This window comes from Staurois parvus, unplaced genomic scaffold, assembly GCF_062004578.1.
Source record: "Staurois parvus isolate SC_StPar_1 unplaced genomic scaffold, SC_StPar_1.0 ptg000034l, whole genome shotgun sequence".
NCBI lineage: Eukaryota > Metazoa > Chordata > Amphibia > Anura > Ranidae > Staurois > Staurois parvus.
This window is the reverse complement of record NW_028317830.1, coordinates 3,479,543-3,505,960: the sequence shown is the minus strand read 5'-3', so window position 1 is coordinate 3,505,960 and position 26,418 is coordinate 3,479,543. Positions and strand designations below refer to the sequence as shown.

The 26,418-nt window shown below is 42.5% G+C and overlaps 1 protein-coding gene across 1 annotated transcript in view; it reads right to left on the bottom strand.

Moving 5' to 3' along the window:
- Positions 1 to 25,753, bottom strand: part of LOC149470712 (uromodulin-like) — a 55,700-nt gene extending 29,947 nt beyond the window's left edge. Inside the window, exons 1-7 of the mRNA XM_089661623.1 lie at positions 25,626 to 25,753; positions 23,559 to 23,582; positions 20,320 to 20,349; positions 17,546 to 17,689; positions 12,921 to 13,180; positions 12,717 to 12,842; positions 5,274 to 5,451 (exon numbers count right to left, since the gene is read on the bottom strand). Coding sequence (XP_089517749.1) covers positions 5,274 to 5,451; positions 12,717 to 12,842; positions 12,921 to 13,180; positions 17,546 to 17,689; positions 20,320 to 20,349; positions 23,559 to 23,582; positions 25,626 to 25,689 — 826 coding nt within the window. The 5' untranslated portion in view covers positions 25,690 to 25,753. The remainder of the gene's footprint in view (positions 1 to 5,273; positions 5,452 to 12,716; positions 12,843 to 12,920; positions 13,181 to 17,545; positions 17,690 to 20,319; positions 20,350 to 23,558; positions 23,583 to 25,625) is intronic.
- Positions 25,754 to 26,418: the final 665 nt, after the last annotated feature.

Genomic DNA, 26,418 nt, shown 5'->3' with positions numbered 1-26,418 from the left:
CACATGGTTGTAACAATTCAATCTTTGTGTGAGACTTTTAACAGAATGGTAATATCACAGTGACATTCAATTTATGTTACAGGTGATGGGGCCCTAAAATGTGATTAGCAGAGGCATCCATTAAATAAACAGGTGTTTCCAGTATACTGTCCGTCTACTCCAGGATGAAGAAATGCACACAGATCCCACCCATTAAAGTGTACTCTATACCTTTCCCTGATGAAGTGACCACCAAAGAGCCATGGAACACATTAATGGTGTGTTTTAACCTGTTCTTATGATCAATAAATACTGATCTTTCTGAACAATCCATTTGGAAGCATCTTTTTATTTATTGGGTACATCTGCTGACCACAATTTGGTTATATTTTTGTGAGGTTAGGCTTGCCACTTATTCTGTAAAGTGCTCTTTCTTTGCTAAGTACCTGGCACTTTCAACACGGCGCTTAGATTAAGGTTCTTGTACAAAAGTGAGTACGGTAAATACATCAGTGGTCGACGCCAAGTTGTCTGGAAGTTCCCTTTAATCTTTTCTCTCTCCTTGGGCTTTCATTTTCCCCTCTCTCCAACCTGCAACATGCTCCTACTAATCTCCTTCTTTGAAATAACACCCTCTCTCTTCAAACTCTCATTTCTTTAAAACCCCCCCCCCCCAACCTATGAATATCTCCCTCACTTTTGCCCTCTCAATATTACTGCACTTATCACCTCCTGCTCTTTCTGAGCCCACATAATGTCACCACTTCAAATTCATTGCAATATCTGTTCTCCTATAAATCCTGCACACAACTTACCAACCTTACCCTCCTAATACTCCTAACATTTGGGGATAACTCCCTCCCCCCCCAAGAATTGGAAATCTACCTTCTCTGGCAACAGCCATACCCCTCATTCTCTTATCTCAATCTCCCTGTTTCCAGGAGTCAGCCCCTCCCTTATGTGTGCCCTCTAGAATACCCACTCAGTCTATAACAAACTGTCGTCTGTCAATGACCTTTTCCTCTCCAACACCCTCAATCTACTTGCTATTACTGAAACCTGGCTCCAGGAATTTGACATGACCTTTCAAGCTGCCTGCTCCCATGGTGACCTCCTGTGGACTCAGTCATCCAGACCAAATGGACAAAAAGGAGGCAGAGTTGGACCTTTCCTCTCCCCACAAAGCACCTTCCAGGTTCTTCCTACACCTCCCTCTCTTTCTCTCTGTTCTTTTGAAGATCACGGCTTCTGTCTTTTTTCTCTAGTTTGTCTGAGGAATGTAATAATTTACTTGGCTCCCAGCCCTGTTTCACACTTTTTCGATTTTACCTCTGAAGTACCCACCATCATCCTCGGTGATATTCCAATCAATGTGAACAGAGCAGCCACTTCTCAACTAATCAACTAACCTCTTCTTTTAACCTAATACAATGGACACAAATCACCACTCACTCCAATGCTAACACCCTCAACCTCATTTTCTCCCACTTCTGCGCTGCCTGTAACCCCTCCGATATCCCTTTTCCTCTCTCTGATCACACCCTTATCAGTTTCACACTCTCCCTGTCTCTTACCTCCCAAGTTTCCAACTTGCAAATGGTTACCCACAGGAACCTTCGCCACCTCAACCCTTCCCTTCTTCTTCCCGCTACTGACTGCCTTTATGATAGAATCACACTCCTGTCCTGCCCAGACCTGGTCACTTCTGCCTACAACAACATACTGTCATCATGGACACACCCTCTCCTCTCTCTACACCCAGAACCAGGGCTCTCCTGCTACAACCCTGACAAGCAGACAACACTAGAAGTCTCAAGAGACTCAGTCGTGCTCTTGAGTGAGGTAGCATAAAACTAAATCCCTGCAAGACTTCACCCTCTACAAATCTTCCCTTCTCAAATACAACTCCTACCTCCACACTGCTAAACAAACCTACTACCCCACTCTCATCAAACACCTTTCATCCAAATCTTGTCAACTGTTTTCCAACCTTAATTTCTTACTTCACTCCCCACTCCCTCCAGCCACCAACTTGTTTACTGCCCAAGAGATTGCCAATCATTTCAAAAACAAGATAGACAAAATTCATGATAAGATATCCAGTGTCCAGCTTTCTCTCCAACCAACACACCAAGTCCCACAATACTTTCCTTCTTCAACCCTGTTACCACTGAGGAAGTTTCCAAATTCCTTTCCATTGCCCACCTCACCACCTGTCCCCTGGAGCCTGTCCCCTCACAATCACTGCGACCACTTTCCTGCTCCATCCTAAACTCTGTAACCCACATCTTTAACCTCCCCTCTCCTCAGGCACTTTTCCATCCCTGCTTAAACATGCACTGGTCAACCCCATACTTAAAAAACCCTCACTGGACTCCACCTGTTAGACTATCTTAAGACCCATCTCCCTGCTCCTGTTTGCCTCCAAGCTTCTTGAACACCTTGTCCACAACCGTATGAGTTGTTATATATATATTGACAACAACCTTCTTGATTCCCTACAGTCTGGCTTTCGCCCACAACATTCCCCCTCAAATGCCCTATTAAAACTCACCAATGACCTACTAACTGCTAAAACCAATAACTAGTGCTCCATACTCATACTCTTAGACCTTTATGCTGTCTTTAACACAGTTGATCACCCAGTTCTCCTCAACAAACCCCACTTCCTTGGCCTCCATGACTCCTCTGTATCCTGATTTGCCTCCTACTGATCTCAGCGCACTTTCAGTGTCACATACAATACCATCTCTTCCGCTCCACTTCCTCTTTCTGTTGGGGTACCCCGAGGCTCCTTCTCTGGACCCTAACTCTACTCTCTCTATACCTCTTCTCTGGGCCAGTTACTAACATCCCACGGCTTCCAATGACACCCAGATCTATCTTTACTTTCAACTCACCCCCTTAATCTCTTTACATATCACAAATTTACTAAGCACCACTTACTCAAACTCAGTCTTTCAAAAACTGAGCTTGTAATATTTCCTTCTGCCTGATCCCGTCCCTTTGACTTTATCTTTGAGATTAACAGCACAACCATTGGTTCGATCTACACATGCCAGAGTGCTATGTGTAATCCTAGACTCTGACCTCTCCTTTGAATCACTGGCTAAATCTTGCTCCTTTACCCTCTGCAATATTTCCAGAATTCACTCCTTCCTGACTAATAACACCACAAAACAGCTTATTCACTCATTATTTAGAGCCTAGACTACTGCAACTCACTCCTCATTGGCCTATCCCTACACAGGCTATCCCCCCTTCAGCTTATTATTATTATAATACAGGATTTATGGCACCAACAGTTTGCTCAGCGCTTTACAATATAACAGGAGACAATACAGCAACAATACAGCTTATTATGAATGTTACTGCTAGACCAACACACCTTATCCACTGATCCGTGACTGCTGCCCCTCTCTGCCAATCTCTTCACTGGCTTCTGCTAGCCCAATGTAAACAAATTCAAAATACTAACCACAACGTACAAAGCCATCCACAACATCACTCCCAGCTACATCACCATCCTCATCTGCAGATATCGCCTAAACCATCCTCTCTGCTCCTCCCAAGACCTCTTGCTCTCCAATTCCCATGTTACCCCCTCCCACACTCACCTCCAGGACTTCTCTAGAGCCTTTCACATCCTCTGGAGCTCCCTGCTCCAATATGTCTGGTCAGCTCCTACCCTGTCTGCCTTTAGGTGATCTTTGAAAACTAATTTATTCAAGAAAGCCTACCCCACCTTCACCTAAGAACTGTACTTGAGTCACCTCCATCAGATCATCCCCTGAAGCTGTCACCTTTTGTATCACCTCCCCCTTCCTTTAGATTATAAGCTCTGTGAGCCGGGCCCTCCTATTCCTTCTGTACTGAAATGTATTGTAATTGTTCTGTTCCCCTTTATATTGTAAAGAGCTGCGTAAACTGTTGGCATTATATAAATCTTAATTATAATAATTATTATAATAATAATATTTTGGAGACTCAGCTCCTATACCATTGTTCATTGGATCTGACTGCAGCCTAGCACAATGCAGGAATCTCTGGAAAATCCCCTGAGCATTGATTGTGACCACCCACACTCTCTGTGATGATGGTCATTGTTCTGTCATCGCTACACGTTTCCCTGCAGCTAAATCCTCCTATTCTGCAATATATTAACAAAACAGGCTGGGGTGAAACTATTGGGAAAAACATGAGAAATACAGTACATACAATCAAGTTACAGAGTCTCTGGTTTCTGCAAACAGTAAATGTATTTCAGGTTCCATCTAGTGGCCAAATTTAATATTGCAGACAGGACAGCTTAATGAATTTCCCTGATGAAGGCAGAACAGCCATATTCTCCACATGTGCTAAATTAGATTTCTTGACCCTAGGATGAGTATTCTGCAACCTTGTGACTATGAGTTACTACACTTTCTGATATCCTTTCCATATACATACAACTGAATACTACTTTTAGAAGGATCTCTCTTGCAGGTTTTATCCCTCTTTTTTTTCTTGTCTCTGCTCACCTGGAGAACTTTCAGGATACCATTGTCAAAGTTCTTTTATCATAAACACTTTTGAATTATCGCATTCAGAATCATGATATCAGCTGTTATTGTGATCTCAAATTCAGTATATGATAGTAATAGGTATTGTGATATTACAAATACATTGGCAACATCACTAGGCTTTATTGTGATGTCATGGCAAAATATGAACAACTTGCAACTATGGTACCCGATATGCAGGAAATTCATATCCATCCTGCCTGGCACACAGCCGGTGGGAAGTATTTGGCACAAACACATGTAGAGGAAAGTGTGGAATTTTCCTGGAGTCTACAAGGACCTGTGTTGATGGGCTTTTGTTCACTTTCAATGGGTTTGTATTTCTATACAAGTCTAAGCAGGTCAAGTGTAGGTCAGAAGAAGGTCAGATCCAGATCAAATGTATCTGTCACTGGATTCTGGAGGATTTCAGAAGTTCAAAGCCCATCAACAAAGGAATAATGATAGAATGACCCAGATCTGGGATCACTAATGCATTCCATGTCTTCACATTCCAGGTTTCTGGTGAACCAAGAAGAGAAGAAAGAGAATTCCCTTATACTAAGTTTTAAAAAATGTGAAAGCCGCCGACTCCCAGGACACTTTGTGTGAATATTGGCTGTGAGGATTCATTATAATTTTATTGTAGAAATGGTGGACATCAGTTTTATCTTCTTACCGTTGTTGGAAATAATACAGTAAATACATTCAGACGTTCTTACTGTAAATCTAAGTCGTAAGTCGTGAACGTACCATTCGGATCAGTGAAATCCAGAGCGAATGATTCATCTGCTATGATCATTAAATGTGATAAGGAAGTGGTAACATCAAACGTGTCAGTATATTTGTCGGTGACATTTTTGTTGACGTTCAGGATGCGCACAGATGAATTTAGAGGTTTAGACAACAATATTTCGAATGAGTGAATAAACTGTCAAAAATAAGAGAGAAAGAAAACATATTATTTATGGGGTGCTGCTTTTGCGTAAATGCTCCTATCTCCTCTCCACTCTTAACAAGAACAACGCATTGACTCCTGTTAATTTCAGAACAAATAGTGTATATATATTTTTGTATATGTTGATTAGTTCTCACCTCTAGTTGCACTCGTTTTATGACTGTAGTCTGTGTCTGGTCTGTTCAAGAAACATCCCCCCCTATTCATGTGATCCTTATCAGTTCCTAATTGAGGCGGAGAAGAGTGATCATTTGACCATCTTCCTACAAATTTAGATCAGCTCATGGGGGGATCACAGATGGGGGGCACAGACTCAGATGGGGTGCTGCTTTTGCGTGAGTGCTGGGTTGATGGAGTGCTAAGACGCAGTTAAACACAGCAGTTGAACTAAAGCAGGATAACTCAAGCAGCAGGAAGATACAACAACAAGAAACTCTACTGCATGCAGCACTTTCCTATGGAGGTCTCATCTGGACCCACTCACCCAGACTCAGTGGTTGGAAAGGTGGTGGGGTTGGTTTGCTTCTATCCCCACTCAGCACCTTTCAAGTCCTCCCTATTCCTCCCTCTCTATCCTTCTCTTCTTTTGAGACTCACTGCATCCGGCTGTTTTCTCCCATTTCTCTGAGGATTGCAGTGGTCTATCAGCCTCCTGGACCCGTGTCCCGCTTTCTTGATGATTTCTCCTCCTGGCTACCTTACTTTCTCTCCTCTGAACTACCCGCTATCATTCTCAGAGATTTTAACATCCCTAATAATGTCAACAACCCGGCTACATCTCAACTCTTCAACCTAACCTCATCTTTTACATTAGCACAATGTATACAGTCCTCCACTCACTCTGATGGGAATACATTAGACCTTGTTTTCTCCCATCTTTGTACTTCCTACAACCTCACAAACACCCCCTTTCCTCTCTCTGATAACAATCTCATTACCTTCACAGTTTCCTCGTCTTCAAACACCTATCCCTGCAAGCAGCAAACAATTACCCGCAGAAACCTTCACAACTTGAACCGGGCTCCTTTCAACTCTGCAACTGACCACCACTATGACAGAATCTCTCCCCTGTCCTGCCCTGACCTGGCCACTGCTGTCTATAACAGTTCACTTTCATCCACATTGGACACACTTGCTCCTCTAACAACATGAAGCATCAGGCCCCGACCATTACATCCTTGGCAGACTGACCACACCAGAAATCTTAAACAACATAGTCGTGTGCTGGAGCGATTGTGGCGGAAAACCAAATCCCAGAAAGCATTCACCCAATATAACTCTGCTTTCTTAACAAACAATTCCTCCATCCATGTTGCCAAACAAGCCTACTTTGTCACTCTTATTAATACCTTGTCATCCAGTCCTCATCGTCTCTACTCTACTTTTAACTCTCTACTTTCTCCACCTCCACCCAGTAACTCACTCACTGCTCACGAGATTGCAAATCATTTTAAAAACAAGATTGATGGAATTCTTAGGGGCATCTCCACTGCACAGACATCCATCCCACTTATCATACCTTATACTAAACCTCCCTCAACACTTTCCTCTTCTGACCTCGCTACTACTGAAGAAGTCGCTGAGGTTTTCTCAGAAGCCCATCTCACTACCTGCCCCCTGGATCCTGTCCCCTCACAACTACTTAGGTCCCCTTCTTCTTCCATCCTATGCTCCCTCACTCACATCTTCAATCTTTCCCTCTCTACTGGTGCCTTCCGCTCCCCTCTAAAGCATGCGCACATCACTCCCATACTCTCCCTGGACACCACCAACCTGAACAACTTAAGACCCATCTCCCTGCTGCCATTTACTCTAAACTCCTAGAACGCTTAGTCTACAATCGCCTGAGCTCCTCCCTCACCGACAACAACCTTCTTGACCCTTTACAGTCTGGCTTTTGCTCACTCCACTCCACTGAAATTGCCCTACTAAAACTCACTAATGATCTACTAACTGCTAAAACCAATGGCCACTACTCTGTACTCATCCCAATCAATGGCCACTACTCCGTACTCATCCCAACCAATGGCCACTACTCCCTACTCATCCCAACCAATGGTCACTACTCCCTACTCATCCCAACCAATGGCCACTGCTCCGTACTCCTCCCAACCAATGGCCACTACTCCGTACTCATCCCAACCAACGGCCACTACTCCATACTCATCCCAACCAATGGTCACTACTCCATACTCATACCAACCAATGGGCACTGCTACGTAGTCATCCCAACCAATGGTCACTACTTCATACTCTTACTACTTGACCTCTCTGCGGCTTTTGATATGGTTGACCATCCCCTCCTTCTCAAAAAACTCCTCTCTCTTGGTCTCAGAGACTCTGCCCTCTCCTGGTTCTCCTCCTACCTATCGCAGCGCTTCTTCAGTGTTACCTATAACTCTGCCTCCTCCTCTTCACTTCCTCTTTCTGTAGGGGTCCCTCAAGGTTCTGTCCTTGGCCCCTTCTCTTCTCCATCTACACCTCCTCCCTTGGTCACTTGATAAACTCCCATGGCTTTAAGTACCATCTCTATGCTGATGACACACAAATCTATCTTTCTACCCCTCACCTCACCCCTTCAGTCTCCTCCTTACCTCACCCCTTCAGTCTCCTCCTCACCTCACCCCTTCAGTCTCCTCCTCACCTCACCCCTTCAGTCTCCTCGCATTACTAACCTACTAAGCGACATATCGGCATGGATGTCACTCCACTTCCTCAAACTCAATCTTTCCAAAACTGAGCTCTTAGTATTCCCCCAGCCCGTGCCCCTCCCCTGACTTCTCCATCAAGTTCAATAACACAATCATCAGTCCCTCCCTTCATGCCAGGGTAATCTGTCCTTTCAGCCCAAAATCCAATCACTGTCCAAATCTTGTAGACTTCACCTCTGCAACATCTCCAAGATACGGCCGTTCCTAACTTCGGAAACCACTAAGCAACTGATTCACTCCCTTGTTATATCTCGCCTTGACTATTGCAACTCCCTCCTCATTGGCCTACCAAATCACAGGCTATCCCCTCTTCAGTCTATCATGAATTCTGCTGCCAGACTTATCCACCTTACTAACCATTCTGTATCTGCCACCCCTCTCTGCCAATCCCTCCACTGGCTTCCCAACCTTCTGCTATCATTGAAACCCCCATTTATTTCCCATATACACCCAGATGTAGCAATCCATCTTAGTACATCAAGTGCTAAAGATACCATTGAGCTATGATAATTGGTGATTTATCCTACAAGAATTTGTCCCCGGGTCACTACACAAATTATTTTGTTTATCCCGGACCTTATTGGTCCATATACTGACCAGGGAACCACCAAGGAGTCTTGGGTTGGCCATGGATGTTCTGTGATATGGAAAATCTCTAAATCCCACAATGAAACGCAATGAGATTCTCACAGAACTTTGAGGGATTGAGCAAATATTGAGATTATATAGATAAGAAAACTTCAGTTCCCAGACTCATCTCTTGTGGTTTAGGAGAAATACATCAGGACCACTCCCTCCAAAACACCGACCTCTTCAAGATTCGCTACATTTATGATATGGCCAATGTTACATTTCTTGGCATTTTTACTTTGAGAAATTCAGTGTTTTGAAAAGTAAAATCATCACAGATTACTAGAGATGTCTTTGTGCAACGCTACTGTCTGCCACTACACATTTATCACAATTCCAGTCACTATTTTCATCTACAATTCCTCATTTTTAGGTCATTGTTGCTTTCCATAACCAGATGCAGACACAGGCCCCTTTAACTCCATTTCCCACAACTCTCTGGGTTCCTGGACATGCCCACAAATGATAAGTTTTTCTCCTTTCCTCCATTGGCAGCTCAGATTGGTCACACCTGATGAGGCAGAAGTAGCTAAGCAGGTGATCTGCAGCCGGGTAAAAGGCCCTCAGAATGGGTGTGAGGGTGGCAGGGGAGAAGTCTCATAGCTCACAGCTTCTTCAGAAAACTCAGCTATCATGGGCAGCCCTTCCCCCATTATTACCAATGCACTCAAGTTCCAGTGGGGGGGACCTTTGCTACTGGACCCCTCCAGCTGTTCACCTGTGTTACCAGAACTTCGCTGGTTTTCATTTTAGGAGACACTGTTTATGAAGATAAGGACAAGAAGTGTTTTTCAGAACCACTTTCCCTCCAGAGGATTCCCCCCCCCCCTTCCTGACCAGGACATTTTTTGCGAAAACCATGCTGCATAACTTTAACTAACAATTGCGCGGTCATGCAATGCTGCACCCAAAATAAATTTACGTCCTTTTTTTCCTATAAATAGAGCTTTTTTTCTGTGGTATTTGATCACCTCTGTTTTTTATTTTTTGATCTATAAACAACCGACACTTTTGAGAAAAAAAAACATTTTTTACATTTTTCTATAAAACAAATCCAGTAAAAATTTTTAAAAAATCTAATTTCATCATAAATTTAGGCCAATACGTGTAAATTAATTGGTTTACGTGAAAGTTATAGCGTTTACAACTGGCGGTATATATACTGAGATTTTTTTTTTCACTAGTAATGGCGGTGTGCAGGAGCTGACAGGGGAGAGATCTGTGTTGTTTATACATCAACTATCACCGGGTGTCGGTGAGTATTCATGATTGGCAGCCGAGGTGGCAAATAGCCTCCTACCCGGAACTGCAAAATCATTGATTTTGTGTACCAGTGCTGCCCTGTAGCAGTATTTCCTCTATAGGGCGGAGTGGAAGGGGTTAAAGTGTTACTAAACCCCCAACAGTACAATCAGTCTGTAGATGCAGTAAGGCGTGCTTGTTATACTCACTGTGGAACCTAAGGGGTTAACCCTGAGCATTGTGTAAAAGCTATGTTTGATCCTGTCTTCTCTGATCTTTCCCTTCTTTCAGTGTCCCCTCTTATCTCCTAACAGCGCATATAGTGTGGAGTCACTCTGTACATGCTCAGTTTGGTGTGTATTGCTATAGAGGGTTTTTTTTTTTTGGGAGAGTGCTTGTGATCAGCACAGGGCCAATCAGCTCTGCCCACACAGAGGTCAGGGGTTCGGCATCCTCCTAGAGCAGAAAGAAAACTCCTACAAGCAGTGATACATCAGTGATGTATTTCTACCTGGCCCATTCAGCTGTTAGCATCAGATTCCCGGCTGACATAATGTAAACAAAGAGGTGGGGATAGTGTACAAAGGGAATCCTGGGCCACATTTTTACAAACAAAGTAGTCAGGAGCAGTCATTTAGGGGCGATTTAATGGCTTTTTTGTAAATATCAATTTTACTGTAAAAGGTTGTATACATAATACAGATATGTCCCTTCACAGGCAGGCTGAGGACACCCACCAGGCATGTTATTTAGAGGAGTTTGCATTTTTAATGTTGTTAATAAGGCAATATTAATATCGCTGCTACCCAACAAAATACACTTTTTAGAATTTCTTTTTACTTTGGTACATGTTCCTCTGATCTGTTTCCTCTTTTTCCCTGACACCAAAACAAAAATGGTGATGGGGAGGGACCTCCAGCAGATTAACTCCCTCAGCTCTGTTCCTGTGTGCTGTGTGAAGGGGGAGGGCGTCTCTTCCCTCCAATCAGCTCTTAGAGCTCTCCTCACTTAGCCCTGCAGTGTGTGATTTCTGCTCTCAACCCCTTTTTTTAGCTTTCAGACAAGCGTTAACATTATGTGAGAAGAGAAGAGAAGAGATGAGATGAGAAGAGAAGACATGAGAAGAGAAGAGAAGAGATGAGAAGAGAAGAGAAGAGAAGAAAAGAGAAGAGAAGAGAAGAGATGAGAAGAGAAGAGAAGAGAAGAGAGAAGCACAGTGGCTAAATGGTTAGCACTTCCGCCTGGCAGTACTAGGGTTGTTGGTTTGAATCCCAACCACGACACCTCATGCCTGGAGTTTGCATGTTCTCCCTGTATGTGTTTCCTCCGGGTACTCCGGTTTCCTCCCACACTCCAAAGACATGCTGGTAGGTGAATTGGATCCTGTCTAAATTGGTCCTAGCATGTGTATGTGTGAATGTAAGTTAGGGACCTTAGATTGTACACCCCTTGAGGGTTAGGGACTGATGTGAATGTACAATATATATGTAAAGTGCTGTGTAAATTGATGGTGGTATATAAGTACCTGAAATAAATGATAAATAAAAGAATACTGCAGATAAACAGGTATAACTTATGTAGGAAGATGTGTTTAATCCCCCCTGTGAGCCCAGTCACTGGGTATTTTCACTGTCCTCTAATACAGAATAAAATACATGCTGTTGTGGTATATGTGACATGTAAACTATTGGCCAAGAAAGGACACATTTCCTAGCAATGGACCCAGACTTGTCAGCATAGTGTCAATGAGAGCAAACAATAGCCTGAGCTTTGTGCGTATTTCACCAATGACATTCATAGTACTACACTAGGATCCAGAGATTGTAGGGAGAAACGCTTTCCTCATAGAAATAGATGTCTCCATATTTCATCAATGTCATTCCTAAAACTTCTTTGAGTCTGGTATGAATTTATTGGGGGACTACACAGTTTTTCAGTTTTTTTTCAGGTCAGGTGCTCCCTCAAACGGTCTGATATGTATTTTGGGGATCTCTATTTTTTTATATTCTTGCTGAAGGATGTAATACAGCAAAAATGACATTTACAAAGTAAACAAAATAAAACACACAAACCTCTCCTAAGGACCCCTAAAATGCATAGCAGATCCTTGGAGGGGTTTGTGTGTTTTTCTAAACAAAAGAGCTATAAATTATATCATCTACCAACAATTTTGAAACCTTTTTCCTTTGTAAATGTCAGTACTGCTGCAGCGCTTTCTATACATCACAGAGACGCCCCCTTACAGGCAGGATTAGGATACCCCGGGGCAATAATATAATCATTTTTACTGTTTCAGTTTAATCATTTAAAAAAATCACTGCTGCTCACCAAATTAATTTTTAAAAACACATTTTTTACATTGGTACACGTTCCCAATGGCAGTGCCCACCCCAATGCTATTATTGCCTATTAGTCCAGAAAATGGTCATTTTAATTTGACAGATTCTGCTTCCATTAATTTCAATGGCGTTCAGGTTCCGGTTCGGCACATGAACTTCTTGAAAGTTCACCGAATCCCTGAATCAGATCATTGCAATCTACAGATGTATAGTATGCAGTATATTTGGAATTGAATCTCATACATAAAGTGTCCACCACCAAAATGTATTTGTCTTTTCTACTGTATGCTTCCTATGATTCTAATATGATTCTTACCCTATAATAGTCAGTAAAATCCTTATTAATCAATTCTCCATAACTACGAGATGCAATGTCTTGAAATACATCAAGCTGGGGTAAACCCGGTGCACAATATAACCATGGGTGCCAATAAAAATAAACCTGTAGAGAGAAATAAAATGTTTAGCTATGGATCAGAGATACGTAGACGATGTATGACTTTACATGGAAGACTCTTACTTGGGACTTCTTTTCCTCCAGCAATGTATGAACCTCAGACAGCAGCTGAGTGTCATTGTAATCTGCCATGGAGCCAAATGTATAAAGCACAATGATGGACTCGGCGGGGGAAATCTCCAGAGCTCTCTTCAGCCCGTAGAGGAGGGACTGATTGCAGTTTAATAGATGGTTATAGTAATTATTAGCAGTGTCATCCCAATTGTTTCTTGTTATGCTTTGTAAAAAAACACTCCTGTCATCGGTGATAGTTTCATTGGTTTCTGAAAGAAAAAAGAATATTTTATTGAAAAGTAGAAATGGAAATTGAATGCTCCAAATAAAGGTATAAAGACTAATAGTAGTATAAGAAATAATAAGACCGCCCATCAAAGTCCTGATATCCTCAGCTTAGCAATGTTGTTTGTTAAAATCAGCTCTGCTCAGAAAAAAAAATCATGTACAGAGCCCAATTATACCTATTTTCAGACTAGATCACTTCTCCATGACTGCCAAATATCACTGAGTGATCTGATTGGCCCAATCAAGGAGTGGAATGTTGTACATATCATACTCTTAGCCAGCAGTTCATACCCTGCGCCTTACTGCTGTATTCTGTATGCCGTGCTTTATGTTGTACTCGTGACTGCTGTACTCTGTATGCCGTGCTTTATGTTGTACTCGTGACTGCTGTACTCTGTATGCCATGCTTTATGTTGTACTAATGACTGCTGTACTCTGTATGCTGTGCTTTATGTTGTACTCCTGACTGCTGTACTCTGTATGCCGTGCTTTATGTTGTACTCGTGACTGCTGTACACTGTATGCTGTGCTTTATGTTGTACTCGTGACTGCTGTACTCTGTATGCTGTGCTTTATGTTGTACTCGTGACTGCTGTACTCTGTATGCTGTGCTTTATGTTGTACTCGTGACTGCTGTACTCTGTATGCTGTGCTTTATGTTGTACTCGTGACTGCTGTACTCTGTATGATGTGCTTTATGTTGTACTGGTGACTGCTGTACTCTGTATGCTGTGCTTTATGTTGTACTCGTGACTGCTGTACTCTGTATGCTGTGCTTTATGTTGTACTAATGACTGCTGTACTCTGTATGCTGTGCTTTATGTTGTACTCGTGACTGCTGTACTCTGTATGCTGTGCTTTATGTTGTACTCGTGACTGCTGTACTCTGTATGCCGTGCTTTATGTTGTAGTCGTGACTGCTGTACTCTGTATGCTGTGCTTTATGTTGTACTCGTGACTGCTGTACTCTGTATGCTGTGCTTTATGTTGTACTCGTGACTGCTGTACTCTGTATGCTGTGCTTTATGTTGTACTCGTGACTGCTGTACTCTGTATGCTGTGCTTTATGTTGTACTCGTGACTGCTGTACTCTGTATGCCGTGCTTTATGTTGTACTCGTGACTGCTGTACTCTGTATGATGTGCTTTATGTTGTACTCGTGACTGCTGTACTCTGTATGCTGTGCTTTATGTTGTACTCGTGACTGCTGTACTCTGTATGCCGTGCTTTATGTTGTACTCGTGACTGCTGTACTCTGTATGCCGTGCTTTATGTTGTATACATGACTGCTGTACTCTGTATGCCGTGCTTTATGTTGTACTCGTGACTGCTGTACTCTGTATGCTGTGCTTTATGTTGTACTGGTGACTGCTGTACTCTGTATGCTGTGCTTTATGTTGTACTCCTGACTGCTGTACTCTGTATGCTGTGCTTTAGGTTGCACTCGTGACTGCTGTACTCTGTATGCTGTGCTTTATGTTGTACTCGTGACTGCTGTACTCTGTATGCTGTGCTTTATGTTGTGCTCATGACTGCTGTACTCTGTATGCTGTGCTTTATGTTGTACTCGTGACTGCTGTACTCTGTATGCTGTGCTTTATGTTGTACTCCTGACTGCTGTACTCTGTATGCCGTGCTTTATGTTGTACTCATGACTGCTGTACTCTGTATGCTGTGCTTTATGTTGTACTCATGACTGCTGTACTCTGTATGCCGTGCTTTATGTTGTACTCGTGACTGCTGTACTCTGTATGCTGTGCTTTATGTTGTACTCGTGACTGCTGTACTCTGTATGCTGTGCTTTATGTTGTACTCGTGACTGCTGTACTCTGTATGCTGTGCTTTATGTTGTACTTGTGACTGCCGTACTCTGTATGCTGTGCTTTATGTTGTACTCGTGACTGCTGTACTCTGTATACTGTGCTTTATGTTGTACTCGTGACTGCTGTACTCTGTATGCTGTGCTTTATGTTGTACTCGTGACTGCTGTACTCTGTATGCTGTGCTTTATGTTGTACTCGTGACTGCTGTACTCTGTATGCTGTGCTTTATGCTGTACTCATGACTGCTGTACTCTGTATGCCGTGCTTTATGTTGTACTCATGACTGCTGTACTCCATGCTGTATGTTACATAGTCCTGTTCACTGCACCCTATAAACTGTGCTGCTCATTACATGTTCTGCTCTGTATGATGTGCTGTGTATAACATACCTCTGACCTCTGCACTCTGTAGGCTGTGCTGTGCATTATATACCCCTGACCTCTGCACTCTGTAGGATGTGCTATGTCTTACATACCTCTGCACACTGTAGGATGTGCTACATATTACATACCTCTGACCTCTGCACTCTGTAGGATGTACTACGTATTACATACCCCTGACCTCTGCACTCTGTAGGATGTGCTACGCATGGACACAGACAAACAAGCAGCTATTTCTCCAGAATAACAAAAGGTGAGGCAAGCCTTCCACATCTTTCATTGTTACCATAGGAAATGGAAGTGATTTAAGCAGAGCTGAGGCTCTTTGATAGGCCTTGAGAGGTCCCTTATTTTCCAAAAATTTATAATTTTCTGCCAAGACATCAAAAGCAATCTAAAGAAGAAAACAGTTCTTTTTCCTTATTGATGATCGTGTGGGAGGGGTACCTTCGATACCACCAACGCTCTGACATAGGAGATAAGAGGAGGAGAGTCCCACCATTACTTCCTGAGGGATTCACCATCTGAAGGATCTATCCAAGATTTACCATATACTCAAAGGCTCATTGGTCCCTAGGGGCCTGGGCAGGAAGGTGAGGGGGCACTTCACCTATTTGAGGATTGGCACCTACAGTTTACACCAGCATGTTATTTTATGCACATGGACACTATCTACTGCACATGCTTGAAGTCACTATAGTGCATGATTAAGTGGTCTGAGATCTAGTCACCACCAGCCCATTAATGTTTTAGACGTTATGGCCATGTGGGCCACCTGTATATCTGTATGTCATCTGATATAGTATACTTCACTTTGTTTTGAGCGCTGCACTGCTTTATATCTTTATTTTCTTGTGCTACGCATTACTTACTTCTGACTAAATCGTCTGTTGTTTCGACTGTTAAAGTGATTGTAAAACTTTAGTTTTTTTTCTATTAAAATAATAAACATCTTTACAGAGCAGCTCTGATCCTCCTTTTCTGGGGTCTCCCATTGGCACTCCTGGCTCCTGATCCCACTGAGTGCCCCCATTGAAAGCGACTTCCTATAGTGGACACCCGAGCATGCTCGATCCCGAGTCAAGCTGTATGCATCTTTTCAAACTCACAGCCCGGCTCGGCTCTGCCCCCCACTCTCTGCCCTCAGCCAATCCTGTGAGACAGGAGAGAGGAGAGAAGAGCGGCTCAGATGTGCACAGTGCTGGATGGAGATGGGGATCAGGTGATTATTTAGGAGGGGCTGCGGGGGAGTTACTAATATAAGGTGTTTTACCGTAATACAGAGAATGCATTAAAGTATAAAAAACCTTTTACCTTTACATCCTCCTGAATGTTTGCTTAGTACCCCCCCCCCTTCCCAGCTCTTTAAAGTTCCCCCAATGAAAGGCTCAGGCAGTGTGTTGGCTGTGTGTCTATAATCTGTTTGCAGAAAATCAGATGGAAGGGAAGAGTTTCATTATTTCTAAAGTCACAGTTTGTCTTGAAGTTTTTAGGGTCCCAACAATGACCTGAAAAATCTGTTACATTGGTGGGTCAGTGGAACATCTATGTCCTTCTGTACTCATCCACCATACCTCCATATAAGTATGGGAAGTGATGTCAATTCATAACCCCTCCCAGCTATGACATCAGAGAGCCCATCAGGCTGAGTGAGATATCTGGCAGAGAAGGACTTAGACATCCCACCGATCATTGTATATAGGGGGAAGAATGTGCAGCAATTCAGGGGGGAGAGAAAAAAAGTGAGTGTTGGTTCAGAAACAGAAAGTGAAAACCTGTATATTGGTGCCGGGATGGAGGGGGAAGAGGTGAGCAGATGGACACGTTGGGGTAGAGTTACTAAAACTGGAGAGTGCAAAATCTGGTGCAGCTGTGCATGGGAGCCAATCAGCATCTCACTTCAATTTGTCCAATTAAGCTTTGACATAATAACCTGAAAGCTGATTGGTTTCTATGCAGAGTTGCACCAGATTTTGCACTCTCCAGTTTTAGAAAATCAACCCCTTTGTGAAATTCCCCTCAATGGTCAGTGTGACTGTTCTCATAGACAGATACCACTGAAATCAATTCTACAAAAATGAAACATTGCTTAGATATTAAAATGTTACAATGAAATACCTAAAGTAGTGATTTTTGTATTTACCTGCATAGTCCAGGATTAATGAAGTATATTGGCGTGTGACGCAGGGGAATCTGGAGGATACAGAATTCAGAATTCTCTCCAAGTACACGGAATAACCCCAATACATTACATGTGCATCCATCAGTACAGTCAGGGAGGTCCCCTCTGCAACACAAATCCATCAGATAAATCAATGTTCTATTCATATTTTATAAATCACATTCAGGACCATCACTGGTAACATTGTAACAAAATCTTATGGCTGATTTTGGAGCTGAATTTGGTAAATGTTTATTGTTGGAGCTTTACGCCAATTTTACTTTTCCTCGCTGACAACAGAATGCAAACAAAATAATTGTTGGTATTTAAAAACTTTTAAAAAAATCAGTTTGGGGGTCCCCCCATAAGGCGAACCCCATGCAAAATAAAAAGAAATGGTGTGCGGTCCCCCCCAAAATCTATACCAGACCCTTATCCGAGCATGCAGCGCAGCAGGTCAGGAAAGGGGGGATGAGCAACTGCCCCCCTCCTGAACCTAAACAGGCCACATGCCCTCAACATGTTGATGGGGATAAATTCCTCTTCCCCAGAACCCTGGACAGTTGCTGTACAGTTGGTGTGGGGGTCCGCAGGGGGAGATTATTGTAATCTAAAAGCCCTCTTTAACCAAGGGGCCCCCAGATCCCAGCCCCCCATATGGATAAGTATATAAATGCAAAGTAAATAAAAAACACAGCCAATTTTTGTTCTTTATTCAAAATCTCCCAAAAACTAAGTGTTCCCCCAAGTAGATTCAATGTCAATCATGATGAATGCCGGCCACCAACCTGAATTGAAAAAAAAAAAAAACCCACCCACACTGATGCTTGGCTTTCGACAAATGATGGCTCCCGACTTAAATAAACAGAGAGGTGGAGCCACTTGATGATGTCACTTTTTAAAAAATTTTTGATGAATGAGTAGGGGTAATATGAACCCCTATTCATTCACATGGGAGGGTCAGGATGTGAGGGGGTCAGGATCTGGGGGACCCCTTTTTAAGGGGGCTTCCAGATTCCAATAAGTTCTCTGCTTGCAGAACCCCACAAACACTGTCTAGGGTTGTGAGGAAGAGGCCCTTGTCCCCATCAACATGGGAGAAGGTGCTTTTGAGGGGAGTCCACTCTCCCCCGAAGCATCCCCCCCCACATTGAGGGCATGTGGCCTGGTATGGTTCAGATTCTCGTGCCCCCCCCCTTTCCCAGCCCCACACTGTGTTTTTATAGTTTTGATGTGTGGTTCCCCTAAAATCCAAACAAGACCCAAAGGGCCTAGTAAGAACTGGGGGGCACCCATGATATTTTTTTTTTACATTGTTAAATGCCGGAAATTCTTTTGGTTTTATATTCTGCTGTCAGCTGGGAACCCTTTTGACAGCAGATGAGTCATGGTTTCTAAGGGTGTGGAGGCCTCCTGCTTCTTGGCAGCCATGTTGGTTTCTGGTTATTAAAGTGGAAGTAAAGGCCAAACCCAACTAATGCTAAACCTTCTCTCAGCTACAATCCAAGCCTAATCTATCTAGCCTTGTAAAGAGAAAAATCGCTATACTTACCTGTTCTGCAGCCTCTCCGGTCTGTTCCCAGGCTGAGCTGTCAGCGCCGTGTGGGCCAGTCTGTGGGAATGTGCAGGAGAGGCAGGTGACAATGGAAGCCCCATAGTAACTCTACGGGGTGACCTCACTTCCCAGACATTTCACGGCTGTTGTCAGATGTATCCTGTACACAGGGCGCCACTGAAGACCAGACCATTTACTTTAAGGATGCCGGCTACCACCAGCATTAAAATACAGCTCGCTGTCACTACTGAACTATCGCATCACTTCATGAAATAGCTCATGAGGTGTTTAGTAGAGTTTAGCAAATTGCAACAAAAATGTTTGAAAAATGCTAAAGTCTGGTACACATGGGTCAAATATCGGCACTGACTGGTGTGTTATGGCGGAGGGCAGTGAGTGGAGGGGGGTCCCCCTCTCAGAGCACAATAGCTCAGAGGGGAGATCACAGTACTAACATCACATAGTTAGTACAGAGAGCGCCTCCTGCTGGGCTGAACAACATAATCATAGAGTGTACCGGGCAAAAGAGGTATTTTACAGCAGATCTTAGTAGATACCGCTTTGTGAATTGAGCCCGCTGTGACTAGAAAGTGAAGGAGAAGCATCACACAACTCTCTCTGTCACTCTTCTCTCTTCTCCTACCAGCATACTCCATGCACTGCAGAGCACAGGATGTGCTGCTTCTCCATCTCCTAATCTGAGCTCTGCTGTACAGGGGACTCAACGAGACTGATGCCAATTTATATTCAGGTACCTACACTGCTAGCTTTAAAAATAACATCATTCATAATGTATTGATGATTCCAGAACTGCATTAATGTGTGCCTTAGAAACATTGTGCTTACACATGATTGGATGATTAGTGAAGACCTGATTTACCTGATTCACTAAACTAAATAACATTCATTTGCATTCTCTACTCCTTCAGTGAATGAACCCCAGTGATAGGATCTCATGAGATCACATGTCTTATTAAGACCTAAGATGGTCAATTCCCACCCCTGATGGTGTATACATCTATTGGTTATATCATGCGGATCCAATCAATATGTAGAGTCTTTGTTGTGTAACCAAAAAATCCAAAAAGATGAAACTGCTTATTTCAGTCAAAATAAATGAAATTGTGCAAAAAAAATGATGTTTTTTTTTTGCTTGTCTGACTGAGTTCTTGTATCAGAGATTCCTCACTTGGTGACTTACCTCTCTGTGTGCAGCTGTAGCCGTCAGTATCTGAAGAAAAGGAAAAATGTAGATATGAGATCCCTACAAAAGCATTCTTCTCTACAAAAAGGGGCAACAACTTCAACTGTTCTGTTTGCTTAAATCCAACTACCCCCTCCCATCATAAAAGTCAACTCCCCCTCCCATCATAAAAGTCAACTCCCCCTCCCATCATAAAAGTCAACTCCCCCCTTCCATCATAATAGTCAACTCCCCCCTTCCATCATAAACGTCAACTACCCCTCCCATCATAAAAGTCAATTCCCCCTCCCATCATCAAAGTCATCTCCCCCTCCCATCATAACCAACAACTCCCCACCCCATCATAAAAGTCAACTCCCCCTCATATCATAAAATTCAACTCCCCCCTCACATCATAAAAGTCAACTCCCCCTCATATCATAAAATTCAACTCTCCCTCCCATCATAATAAGTGCATGTATAAGAGTATATACAGTATACTATATCTTAAGTATGTAGTATAGACCGGGGGGCGGGGTGAGGGGGCGGGGATGCATTATTTTTCCCTCAAAGTGACAGAAAATAAAACATTTGCTGGTAATTTTCTCTTCACAGTCTGCTTTTTTAATGGCATAGGGAGGCACAAAATGCATTCCGGACAATCATCATTCTCATTGAGGTTCTGGGATTTATTCTTGGGGGTCCACAGGTCAATATTTCACAAAACAAATGAAGCCTGCAGGAAAATAAAAGTTACCAGCAATTGAAAATGTCACTTTTGCCTTAATACTTTGTAAACATTCAAGAGATGTGCAACTTCACTGGAAGGTTTAGGGAATCCCCAAAGCAGGTTTGCCTTTTAGCCTTGAATTTAATGGATTTGAATTGATTTTATAGATTTGGCTCCCATTGACTTAAATAGGATCTGAATTCAGAATTATTGTGGTATGTCCGGGTACATTGAGCCTTTCCCTACTTACTGGGCATGAAAGGTATCAGGGCTGAATTGACAGAACCCTTGGCCAAAAAGTGACAGAAAAAAATATGTATATATATATATTTAGACTCCATAAAAAGGGTGTCCAAACTTTTCAAACAAAGGGCCGGTTTATGGTCCTTCAGACTTTAAGAGGGCCGGAGTGTGGCCAATGGGGGTAGAAGATGTTTCAGACCCAGAATCAGTGAGAATAAACATGGCCTCAGGAATGGTGGTCAGTAGAAGGAAGAGTAGAGCCCCACCATTGGTATTAATGGGAGGAATAATACCCCATAAGTGCTATCAATAGTGCCCCATTGTTGGTGTCAGTAGGAGGAATACTGTTTCATATCATTGGGAGGAATAGTGCCCCAAGGGCTGGATAAAGGCTAGCAAAGGGCCACATCCGGCCAACAGGCCACAATTTGGAGACCCCTGGTCTATAGTAACCTGTTTAATTATCCACTGTGGTGGGTGTTTGTGTTATTCCTCTGGTGTAGATATATGTATTGTATAGACTTTCCACGTCTGATGAACTTGAGAAAGCCTTGCATACATGATAAAAAAATTGGACAAATATTACCATTTTCCGATAAACTAATTGTTAGTACACAGCGAATTTCATGTGAAATTATCCAAAAGGACAAACACGACCATTTTTCTCATAAGACACAAGAACTAACGATTTTCTTTTAATCAGTGCAGTATTCTTCCCCCCAAAAAATCAGAAGACCAAGACCACACATGCTCAGAATTGGAAGGATACATTACAATGCAATATAATACATGACATCACTTCCGAAGTTATATTCTGTCGTACGAGAAATTTTGTAACTTAAGTAACCTCTTCATTTTTGATATGAGACTCGCATGCATCATGTGTACGAGGCTTTAATGTTCATTCTGTTACTTGTGAAGTGTATGTATGAATAAATACAAAGCAAAGTTCTCCATCCCCTTCATTTGTGGATATACTATATTATATTGCCAAAACTATTGAGACGCCTGCATTTACACGTACATGAACTTTAATGGCATTCAGTTTTAATGCCAGTTCACATATATGCAGATGGGATTTTATTTGAAACACATCCAATCCACATGACATATGAAAACACATTTCTTCCCATGGTGCCTGGTCACATATGTCCGGTGCACTGGTGGTGTGGATTCAGTGCAGTTTGAAAAAGAGTCATGTACGATTTCTGAGCAGTGCCTTCAGGTTCAGATGCAGATTACAGGCTATTGACTTCTATGGGAACCATTTGTATGTGTGAACAGGATAAGATCCTGAGCTAATCCTGTCCTGAACCTGACGTAAACCTGACATGAACCGCTGAATAACTGCTGTATCAATGTGAATCAGCTTTGAGTCTATAGGGTTCAATATTGAGTTGGCCCCGCCCTTTGCAGCTATAACAGCTTCAACTCTTCTGGGAAGGCCATCCACAAGGTTTAGGAGGGTGTCTATGGGAAGGTTGGACCATTCTTCCAGAAGCACATTTGTCAGGTCAGGCACTGATGTCGGGGGAGGAGGCCTGGCTCGCAGTCTCCGCTCTAATTCATCCCAAAGGTGTTCTATGGGGTTGAAGTCAGGACTCTGTGCAGGACAGTCAAGTTCCTCCACCCCAAACTGGCTCCTCCATGTCTTTATGGACCTTGCTTTGTGCACTGGTGTGCAGTCATGATGGAACAGGAAGGGGCCATCCCCAAACTCTTCCCACAAAGATGGGAGCATGAAATTGTCCAAAATGTCTTGGTATGCTGATGCCTTAAGAGTTCCCTTCACTGGAACTAGGGGGCCAAGCCAAACCCCTGAAAAATACCCCCACACCATAATCCCCCCTCCACCAAACTTTACACTTGGCACAATGCAGTCAGGCAAGTACCATTCTCCTGGCAACTGCCAAAACCAGACAGATCTTGCTCAGAGAGGCTGTGAGAACTCGGCAATCAGTGGTCATGTGATCACTGCGTTCTCACCCCGATGGGGGACAGATGTAGCATCCAACTAGTTAAGTATATATTCGGGAAAACAACAAACCCCATACTTCTCTATTAAGTGTGATTTTATTTATAATTGGATCATTATGACAGCCAGGAAAGTAGCGTCCTCCAAAGCTGGCAGACAATGAAAGCCCTGATATTTGTCTCTGTACATTTTTTATGTATTTTATTATATCCACAGCACTTTTCATTACAAATACAACCTTCCCATCCTGATAGTATCCTCAGTTCTGTCATAAAAGAGTAAAACTCCAGAAAGAGAAATATAACTTACCAGGAGTTATAGAGGTGGTGAACCCTGGAGCAAGAAAAAAAACAGATTATAAATTGGAGAAAATGAACACTAAAACAGATCCAATTTGTATAATTAATGGATCTGCCACACCGTTCCGTGCAAAAAAGATGGAGCATTAATCTGAACATTCAGTCTGCATGAATACATTCCTGACATATTCACAAGAGAGGAAAACAAGAATATCAGAATGCCACTCAAATGCCATATATGCCTCTAAAATCTAAGAAACAATTGTGTCCGACTTTACTGGCATAAAAGGGAACACACATTGTAAATGATAAAAAAGTAAAAACATTTATTACAAACAAGAATGATACATTAAAATCACATTAAGACCATAATAGGTTGATAACATGTATACCAACTGCAACTTATTTACCACATATAGGTTTGAAATATATTCAAATAAATGGCTAATTGCCTCATTTATGAAATGTGTTCTGTGGAAATAAGACCTCATTGGTAAATATTGCTACAAAAAAACTCTTCTAAGTGCTCCTTTATCAAGATGGGGAGGATTTACCTGTCAACAGAAGGTAGGGCTTGACCTTGACATCAAAATGTGTTATTTGGCCTCACCTACTACATTTGACTTTATGCATTGTAGAGGTGGTATTATCATACATTCAGTCTCTGAGGATGTGAAAGCACCCTGTGCCTAGGATTTGGGGATATTCCTGCAATTCTGTCTCTTTTGGGAGTATTTTATTTTATTAAAAAGTTAACAATGTAATGGTGTTTGAAGGTTTTGCACTAGGCCAGTCTGTTCACTCTTTTCTCTGTCCCTTTAGTATGGAAGATTACCCCAATCAGAAGAGAGCCGCGAGGCCTGGAATGATTCCTACACACTATAAGTTCTGAACAGTATTAGAGAAGGAAAACTCTTCAGCACAGAGTCCCAAATCTGTATCCTTCAATGCTTGACCACTGATATTGTATGTATGTTTCAATGACCTGGTCTATAGTTAATTGAGAAAGACTTCAATGCCTTTTCAAATACAGGCACTACACTGGTCTTGCACCAATCCATTGCTACCAAGCCAGTCATTAGAAGTCTATTAAAATTACAATCAATGACATTGAATGAGAGGACTCATGGGTGTAAGTCATTTGTTCCTGGTGCTTTGTTCACCTTAAATATGTCTGTCTCTGGACCATATTGATTTTGAGTCATTGTGGGTCATTGGAGGCTGTGGTAATACTATCCCCATTATGGGCCTGAGCTCCTCCAATTTTTCTTCATACACTCAAAGCTAAAGACAGTATTTTATAGATATGCCTTCTTTTTGTCCCCAGTCACCAACTCTGACCTATCTTGTAAAGGGACCTACATGCCGAGACTATTTTTTACTATTAATATATTTAAATTATTTTTCTTTTTGGGGGGGGGGGTATTTGTATCTTTCCCAGCCTTTGTTTTCATATATATTATGTTATACTATTAAGTTTGCTGGAATCCTGCTGAACCTGATAGTGATGCAACGTTCACACATTTTAAGTTCAGAATCTACACCTCCCTTGTTGGATCTGTAGATGTTTTATTGAGGAATGGATCTAGGTCCTCCATATGGTGTCGGCTCCTCACTATCAACCACTATACCATAGATCACCCCCTAACCCTCCTACCCAGAATGAACCACATCAGGTGACCTGGATCTAGTCACCAGTTCACCATGGGGAGCACACAGCAGGACCAGGAGAAGGAGAAGAGACATTGTCCTTCTCATTGTGGATTCTCCTTTCTGTATCGATCCTCCATCAATACAAACTGCTCTGAGTGTTGGCTTGTTCACAAATACGATATCAGCCTTGCTGCTGTTCTTTTATAACATTTCTTTACAAGTCCCTTGTCCTTTGGCACATTCCACATTATATTTAATATTGACTTCCTTATACTCTACCATTACTGTCACACCAAAAATGTTACTGATGCTGTCCAAATCATTATTAATAAAGTACCTGAATATACCCTGAGACCTCGGGGTAAATCATTTAAATATTTCCAGTAAATGGTTGAACCACATCAATTGTCCTGAATCTACTCACCAGCTGCCCCATGGGGTGCACACAGCAGGACCAGGAGGAAGAAAAAATACATCATTCTTCTCATTGTGGATTCTTTCTGTATTGATCCTTCATCCACACAAACCGCTCCCAACAACAGTTTGTTCACAAATACGATGTCAGCTTTGCTACTCCCTTTTATACTGTTTCTTTACAAGTGGTGAAAACACACAATGTCCCTTGGCACATTCCACATTTAATGTTGACTTCCTGATACTCTACCATTGCCGTCACACCAAAATTGTTACTGATGCTGTCATTATTAACAAAGTACCTGAACACCCAGTGAGACCTCGGGCTAAATCATTTAAACATTCCCTCTAAATGACTTCAGTGAGCTGCCTGTAAATATTAGAAAAAAAAATCTTTCTGCTGTTAATGAACAGAGATATTTACTACCCAGAAAAAAAGAAAAACTAACTAAACTCTATCAAAAAACAAGACTTCCTTTCTCCTGCTGGTGACCCCTCTAGTGATATGAAGATCTATATAGAGGAATCAGGACCTCCTTCCTCCTGCCGGTGACCCCTCTAGTGATATGAAGATCTATATAGAGGAATCAGGACCTCCTTCCTCCTGCCGGTGACCCCTATAGTGATATGAAGATCTATATAGAAGAATCGGGACCTCCTTCCTTATGCCGGTGACCCCTCTAGTGATACAAAGATCTATATAGAGGAATCGGGACCTCCTTCCTCCTGCCGGTGACCCCTCTAGTGATATAAAGATCTATATAGAGGACTCGGGACCTCCTTCCTCCTGCTGGTGATTCTTT